This window comes from Buceros rhinoceros, unplaced genomic scaffold (assembly GCF_000710305.1).
Source record: "Buceros rhinoceros silvestris isolate BGI_N320 unplaced genomic scaffold, ASM71030v1 scaffold972, whole genome shotgun sequence".
NCBI lineage: Eukaryota > Metazoa > Chordata > Aves > Bucerotiformes > Bucerotidae > Buceros > Buceros rhinoceros.
This window is the reverse complement of record NW_010396919.1, coordinates 17,959-26,647: the sequence shown is the minus strand read 5'-3', so window position 1 is coordinate 26,647 and position 8,689 is coordinate 17,959. Positions and strand designations below refer to the sequence as shown.

General features: G+C 44.8%; 1 protein-coding gene across 1 annotated transcript in view; it reads right to left on the bottom strand.

Moving 5' to 3' along the window:
• Positions 1 to 8,689, bottom strand: part of HEMK1 (HemK methyltransferase family member 1) — a 25,998-nt gene that overhangs the window by 1,734 nt on the left and 15,575 nt on the right. The window contains exons 4-8 of the mRNA XM_010146021.1: positions 6,796 to 6,948; positions 4,748 to 4,812; positions 3,000 to 3,049; positions 1,546 to 1,651; positions 583 to 678 (exon numbers count right to left, since the gene is read on the bottom strand). Of these exons, the coding sequence (XP_010144323.1) occupies positions 583 to 678; positions 1,546 to 1,651; positions 3,000 to 3,049; positions 4,748 to 4,812; positions 6,796 to 6,948 (470 nt within the window). The remainder of the gene's footprint in view (positions 1 to 582; positions 679 to 1,545; positions 1,652 to 2,999; positions 3,050 to 4,747; positions 4,813 to 6,795; positions 6,949 to 8,689) is intronic.

Genomic DNA, 8,689 nt, shown 5'->3' with positions numbered 1-8,689 from the left:
GGATGTATGAATGCCCTGGCACAACAGACTTGAGTATCAGAATGTTGATCTTTAAGCACAAAATGGAGAGAACATGAGAGAGAACAGGAACAATCATTCTTCAGTATTAACCACAGAGAAACGTAACATTTAAGAAACTACCTCTGGCTGATGATCCTTCTCTAGGATATTCAACATGGCAAAATAAACAAGTTTCCCCTAATTAAAGGGTGGGAGAGAAGCAGAGATCTATATCCATTCTTGCAGAGTTTTAGACTGCTTCTCCTTCAATCAGTTACTCTGCTTGGAAAGCTTCCTCCCCCCCCTCCTTTCTTGGCTGCTCTCTTTCATGTTCGTTTTGTTGCTGCTTTGACCTTTAAAGAGTATGGCTATCAAAGAGCACCACTGGTCAAGGAAGATTCGTATTCCCGTATTAACCAATTTCAAGCTAATTTTGCTTATACACGTGACATTTTAAAAACTGATATTATTAAATGGGATGGGACAACATTTCTGCAACTATTTTCCTGTATGAAAAGAAAACAGAGGTTATAGGAGTGAGTGGACAGAAGATGTGAAATTCAAACAGAGAACAGTGCTTACCCAGAATCCTTCAGAAGAGAAGGAGCCAAAGCTAGAATTGTTTTGATGACTCTCATCCCATCATCTCCCCCATCCAGTGCATCCAGGTGCTCATAGCTGCAGTGCAGGAATAAGAAGACATGTAGCACAAGCCATGCCCTTGAGGATGCACTGCCCCACACTCAGTGGAGCAAGGTACAGCTAACACACCTCAACTCCAGTACTGCCACAGCAGGTGGCAGCACTCAGGCTTTTACAGGAAAGACAAGGAGTAAGAAGGCAGCTACCATGAGGCTGAGAAGCTCCACGTTGAGCACAAGCACAAAATACCCCCTGAATCCTCCCTGAAAACTGTGAGCCAGCTGCAGCCAGGGTCACGCAGCTCCAGCACGGGGATCTGTTCTCTCAGTGATAGCTGGACAGGGAGGCAGTGGGTCGTACAGCAAGGGACGTACTTGCTTTACCTCAACCCTGCCACCAATCTGGATGGATTGCCTTCTGACGTAGCAGAAGGAACTGGAATGTACAAAGCTCAGCTTTAAGAATCTGCTCTGGGGCCCATCTTGTACAGAGGTGGGTGCAGGACAGAGGAAGAATCAGCACACGCAAAGTAGTTCCACATCCCAAAAGCGCTTCTTCATGTTTGCATGGATTTGTGCGCCTAAGACAAGTATTGGGATGACAACCGGATGCAGCATTTCCTCCCAAGGTTTTGTTCTATCACAAACAGCTGCATAGATTACTTGTATTTTCATACAGTTTTGGACTGGAAAGTCATTCATTTCAAAGTGTGTGTGCTTCTTCCATTTTTTACAGTACTTCGATGTGGTTTCAGACATGTAAGCAGGATCAAAGTAACACTGTGCTATTACAAACCTACACCACGTACATGGATACATCCTTTGTGTGCAATTGTGTGTAGTATAAGAAAGCAGACAGAAAACTCTGCTTCAGGAACAGGAGAAGAAAAAGCTATTTGATTACCAGAGGATTTCTGTGTCCAAGGAAGCCATGTCTTCATGGAAGACATATGGGGGGTTACTGACTATGAAGTCTACAGGGCCCCAGAGCAGCAGCTGCTTGGCAGAACCTGAAAAAGAAAAAGAATCTCAATCAGCTCTCAACCATAGATCTTCTCTACAAGCGCAAGGTTAATATCCTATCCAGGAAACTGTCTGTCCAGACACATGCCCATGTATGTTCCGCTCTGCTTTTCTCTAATAAAATTTTATCTCATTTCTTTTTGGGATAGCCTGGCCTGCTCACACTCCCACCTTGACTACAAGAGCCATACAAAGCTAAGCACAGGCAAAGCATCATTTCTTCATATCAACAGCCCCACTTAGTGGAACATGTTACAAAGAACAGGAGCTCGATGCTCTGGAGCTTTGTGTCCATCTGGATCAAAAGCAACAACCAGATCTTGAGAGAGCCCACAAAGGTCTAAGCAGGAGCTTAGACTGCTTAGCTGTCAGAATGCATATCCTTCATCTGATCAGAGCTGCAGAAGGATCTCTAACGAGCAAGAGAGCAGTACCCACCATCAAATGATTTGCTCTTCTGCAGACGGGGTTCAGCTTGCTACACCCATGCTGCCATCTGGACTGACACACACCAGCCCTGAATCAGACATCACATCCCCATGTGAGCACGGCCCTGTCCTCAGGCCAGCCTCTTAGTGCAGGGCTGACCTATGCAGCTGCAGTGCCAACACAGCTACATGGCTGTGAGACTGGAGCTGCTGCTGTTTGGAGTACGGGCAGCACACACTCAGACTGGCAGACAGAAGACGGCGCAGACACACCCCTAAGGAGTGTCGGTGTCAGAAACAGCAGAGTCAGAGAGGTGCACTAACAAATCTATAGTCCTGGCTAAAGAACGGCTGAGCATGTATCTATCTAACTGGACAAGACTCACCAAATGGCAGTTTTAACTGTTTCTCCAGGTCACGGGGAGACAGCAGGTATCCTTCCCTATTTCTGTCCACCTATTTTCAGGTGAGTAAGGCTCGGTATTTATTCCAAGCTAAATATCTGGTTTCCCTCTAACATCAACGGAGAGACAGGCACATACACGTTTATCTAAACCATCCATGTCAGCATGGAATGAATTACACTCTGTAATTTGCCTCTCCCCAGTAACACTAGAGAGCACCTGGACTACCAGCTCACATACAACCTTTACACACCTAAAACCAGGAACGATTTCCCTTCTGATGTAGGCAGGGGCTTCTTTCAGCTGACCATCTGGCCTGGAAATCTCTGAAGGGAAAAGCTTCACCAGCTCACTTCTTACCGACCTTTTTCTCTATTAACTTTAACATGCTCCTGATGCCTGCATCCCCAAAGGGGTTCCTTGTCTGTCTCTCATGCCTGCATCCCCCCATCAAAGCAGAAAAGGAGAAAGACCAAGGGGATTATAACAGTGAAAGGAGTTACTGTATGAAACATCATGGTGGATGATGTGGATCCTGTCTTGGAGCTGCAGCCTGTAAAATTCCAGATGAAAGGACAGAAGAAGAAAGATTAGGAGGCATGTTTGTGTGCATTCATGAACAGCACATTCTATGAAAGGATCATTAAATATCACATTTCTTATCGGATATATGTATATCCTATCCCAATGACTGCAGCTGAGTCCTTTCAAGCTGCAATAGAAGTTTAAGATCTGCTCTTTGCCCAGGGAACAAAATTCAAAGCAAAGAGCACACTCTGCACCCATGGTGATTCCAGGGTACAGCGCTGGTGCACCCGAAACCTGTATGTATCACCCCTTGTCCTACATACAGCAGTGCTCCCCCACCCTGCTGCATATTAACTACATCTCCAAGGCCTGCTCCAGGTAAGCTCACCATCCCTGAAAAAAGAAACTAACCCACAACGAAAACCAAAAGCCCCCACAACAAAATCACCTGCTTTCAATATGTAAACCTGCTACTGTAAGTGGAGAAAACACGCTGACAAGTTTGCCATGTTCTTTCTCCAGACTCCTCCATAATCTAGATCATAACAGCTTTCTGTCATCTGAGCGTCCTTTTTAGGATCTCATCTCACATGCCAATGTTAAGGTGCTGAGATGTTACTGCACACTATCGGTAGGCCAGTAAACACTGTGCAGCAAAAGCCCTGTGCCAGGACAGAGCCAGGAAAAGGCACTCCTTTGGGAACAGCTCATGCACAAACTGTACGCTACAACGTATTTAAATACACACTAGAATTTCTCAGGTATTAGTTTCTAAGTCATGATCTTTCTTGCCCCTGACATCTCCCATAACTGGGCAACACTTGTTATGGCCAGTGCCTTTCATGCCCAGCCCAACATCCCCTGGTGCTCGAACCTCTGAAGGCACTGGAGGACACAAACACCTCTCCTTTACCTGGGACAAGCGAGCAAGGAAGCATGCTGGTTCACTATTCTTAACAAACTGGTCTATAAAGGCCTCGATATTCCTTAGGAAGAAATCTTGGCCAAGATTCTGACCTCTCTGACTCACTACACTTTTCCAAGGTAAAACAGCCTTGAGACTGCCAGGCTGCCGCTGCACAGTGCTGATACAGATCTGTCCTGACTTCAAGCACGAGATGTTTGATTCAGCAGCTTTGAACATCCAGCCACAGCACAGGTGTCATCCAAAGAGCATGGAACCCAGCAGCACCATCCTCATCAAACCCAGGATTGCAAGGAGGATGCTGAGGGATACCACACCGGCACATCAAAGTGCTATTTTGAGTGTGCAAGCTTCTATCTAGAGGAGCAATGACAGAAACAAGCATGGCAATAACGATATAGGGAGCCAGAAAGAGAGGGGTTTAGGCTATACTCGTCCTTTGCCTCCTAAGCGACGTATACATTCTTACTACCTGCTGCCTTGAGTTTCCTGAGTTCACAGAAAGGGGTAAGAGCAGATACTACGACTTTGAAAATACTTGGAAGACAGACCGCATGTAAGCACTATTGTTTTACTTAGGCTGCTGTCTTTGCAAAGCACATTCACGAGTCAAAGAAAAAATACTCTGGTAAATATACACCTTTTTCTGAATTCCTACACACTTTAGAAACTCAATCAATCAGCTAAACATTCTCTGGTTTCCAGTGGTGATAAACATGAACCACATTTCCAAATATCGAGGACTCGGTCTTTCTCAAAGGACAATTTACAAAAAGTGTTTAATATGCAGGCTTGTACCTATGTGCATTCTCCCTGCTGAGATCCACAGCAGCCTCCTCTTTATCCACGGCTATCACCCGGCTCTGAGACAGAAGAAAACAAAACCAGAAACACGTATGGTATCATCAAGGTTCCTGAGCAGACATGGAGGACACGCAAGACAAAAATCGACAATTAACCATTCACTCGGCTCCTAAAAGGGACAGCTCATGAAGAACGACCCTCAGGGCACTGGTGGGATCACAAGTCACTTCTTAGTAAGGCCACTAACATGACAGAGGCACTCTGCAACACTGCCAGCAGCCTACCAAAACAAACAGGCTTGACCAAACCAGCTCAGTGACAACAGTGGAGTCACACTGACTCACATCACCCAACACATTCATTGCTCCTCCTAGGGTGAGACTCACTGTGGCTAGTCTGGGGTAGACACAAGATAAAGGAAGATCATGTCATAGGCTTCTCCTCTCTAATGTGGACAGAATCCCTCCCAGCATTAACGCAACCGCTTGGACAGAGGTTCTGGTGTTTTCCATCTGTTATGCAGACACCTTTTGCCTAGTTACTCCACTGCAGTCCTTACTCCACATTCACTGTGTGTGTTGACTGCATGTATTTGACTGTGTGTCTGGTATTTGAGAGTTCTCCAGCACAACATTAAGAGATGGGACCACATGGTTAAAAGATTTGTTTGGCCTTCTGTTCCACCTTGGGAAAAGTGCAGGTTTTGTTTCACTTAATGTTTTTTAAATACAGATGTTGTTAAGTATTTACTTAGAGAAAGCATGCTTAAAGACACTACTTTGCACTTGGAGATGATGGTGTGACTGGCCTTCATTCCTAGGGTAATTAATTTCACAGCTTGAGACTACCCCCACACATGATGCTGACCTTTAAGACGGATACAGCTGACCCCGTAAGTGAGAAGTTGCTGTTGTTTTCTCAGTAGCCTAGTGCCAAATTCTGCCTCAGACACTAAAGAGATCACACAGAGTGTAAAATCCACTTGGCTGACACTGTGGCTACCACTAACCCTAATCATCAAGGCTCCTTATTTCTCTGGGCACAGCAGTTTGTGTTAGCCAGCTGGGAAAGGACTGTTATCCGTGACAGGGACAGACTGACATAGCTCTTTAACTTAATAGGCAAGGAAAAGAGCATGAAGTACAGCTCAGGAAATCAGAATAATTATACTTTGAAGTCATAAATCTCAAGTATTAAGGTCACTTGCAAGAGGAACACAGGCATCCACCTCTAATTCTTACACACCAAGTCTTATAATTCTACGAGAGGAGAGGCTGGCCACAGCAACTCATGAGAAGAAACAAGCTGGTTTGCAGTTCTGAGGAAAGGGGAATGTTCTTCCCTCAACAGCATGCAATGAGATCCTGGATTCATTTCTCTTTCTGTTTACCAACAGTGTCTCAGTCAGCATGTAACATGCCACAACAATCAGGGGCAAGAAGAGCTTTGGTCATGCAGACCTCAGTCCCCTTCCTGCTCTTTTCAGTCTGTTCAAAAGATGTGGGTTGTTATTAGGGCACAAAAGATTTCAGAAGAGTGGCTTGGCAGTTGTGGTAGTGTGACGCTTCTCATATGGATCCCAAGTACTGACACTTCCTTGTACTCATTTAGTCTTCAGTCTGCTGGAGACATGATCTTTTGATTCACAGCAGGTGATTTTTAGAAGTGACTGCCCCATAAATTCGAGTAACAGTATGTGCCCAAGCCTCAGTCCCTCTTGCCCACATGCCAGGATATCAGCTTAAACCAACACCCACCAGAGCTTCAAGCTAAGGTGATTAATAGTGAGCTGTGACAGCTGAAGTGTGAGCACATTTGATTCTATGTCTTCACTACTCCTGCAGGCAGCTGGGCAGAGTAATTCCTAAATACCTCTCTGCTACCTAGCATGAGCTTCTAGAGCCTGACTGTCAGAGACATTAGCTGCTGAAGCCACAGCAAAGCACAGGAGTTAGCCTGTGAAGTCTCAGTGAAGACTAGTAGAGTGGGATAGACCTGTAACACAGGCATCTATTGCACCCTGAGCACTGAAAAGAGCTCACCTGCGGCAGTTTGCGCAACAGACTCAGAGCAATTGCTCCAGAGCCACAGCCAACCTCCAGGATCACGGGATGAGAGACAGGAACTGGGAAGCAGAGGCCTGAATTCTTCTTGCATTTCCAATGTTCTTCCTCCACAACTAAAGAGACAAGATCCTAAAAAAATTAAAAATTTAGAAAGTAGAGCTGTTTTTACTCAGACCTTTGTGGTCTGAGAACTGGAGTTTATATTTCTTGACTTTATAGCCCAATGAAATGTATTTTTGTTGCTAATGTTTTAAACACAGATGGCAACAATGGAACTGACATGCCAGAAGTCGCTTCAGCTCCATCTCCCCCACAGGGTGATTTGATTAGTAACAAAATCCTCAGGACACTATTTCCCACAGATTCTCTGAAATCTTTAAGCACTGTTGGGAAAAACAAAAACCAAACAGCTGGAGCACATTATCTTCTGCAACACCATTTTATTTACTCCAAAATTCCAGCTTTCAGAATTTGTAAGCTTCAAAATTTAAGATGTCTACATTGTATGGTGTGTAATCTGGAGACAGAGGTACTGCCCCTAACAGCACCTAAACCAATAATCCAACCTGCGGATAAAAAGCAAAGGCAATGAATTACTAAATGATCCAAACAAACAGCTCCCTGCATGACTTCAGATTGTGGACTCCTCCTACATTTTGTTGGTATAAAGTCTCACGGAGAAGATTTCCATCCATGGAAAAGATTTTCACCCATGCTTCCGGATCCATATGTGCCTCTGCCATCGCTCCCTCCTCCCCACCATCAATCTCCTCCTTTTTAAATCCCTTCACAATTTCATATAATAAATCCAACACAGCAGGAGAGGTCTCAAAGATAGACAGTTCTCAGGTTTGTGAAAATGAGTGACTAGCTACAAGTGAAAGCACACATGTGCCTCCTCAGACTGCAGCATGAACTTCCCTCGTTATTCACTGGAGAAAACCATAAGACAGGAACCTTATCAACATCCTGAGTGCATCAGCAGCTTTGGCAGGTGCTCACAGCCACCTGCAATCCTTGTGCTTTCATGGCACAAGAGTACAGCAACACAGCCTTACTGCCCCATGATGGCGAGTTTATTTCACTGGAGAGCTCTGCTCTTGGAGCTCTTCTGTGAATTAAAAAACCTTAACAAAACTTACAAGGAATAATTTGCTTTATTTTGACAACAGTTAAAAACTAACAACATTTTCAGGAAAATTACCAGCCTTCCATTTTTTACAGGGAATCTCGCACATTTGTGGCATAAGCAGGAGTCTTTAAAAGCAACACGTCCTGGCAGACAGTTCAGCTTCTCTTTAGTAAAGCAGTGGCCTTTTTCACAAGCCTAAACTGGGCAGGCTTGTACATAAGGGCACAAGCTCTCCCTTGGATGTATCACCCTAACTGGGGTGCAGTGTGATGCATGCCTTGTGCAAAGCCATGGTTTTTATGAAGGGACTTGTTGCTGTCCTTCACGCAAGGCCAATTTGCATCTGCAGTAAAAAGGGAGGGAGGATGCAAACAAGTATAAAAATGAAGCGCTAGATGAGCTTCAGTGAAACATCTCCAGCAACAGAGCACCCGAGACACAGCCTGTTTTATCAGACAGTATTTTTGAGCTTTCCCACAAGACATGAAGTGCTGTTAACTGTGCCCTGCACACAAGCACAGTGCTTAGAGAACAGAAGTGAAGTTTGCACTACTTCACAGGCTGGGATGGAGAAATGGGCATATTTCACCATGGTCTGGGCTGTGCAAAGCCAGGCAGCTTCAAACCATTTTAACAGAACCCTTTGCCTGCTTAAAGAGTCTGAAAGAATAAGTAAAAGGAAGGATTTGGTTTATGTGAAATTGTAAACACTCCATATTTCTTCTAGTAACACTCTTT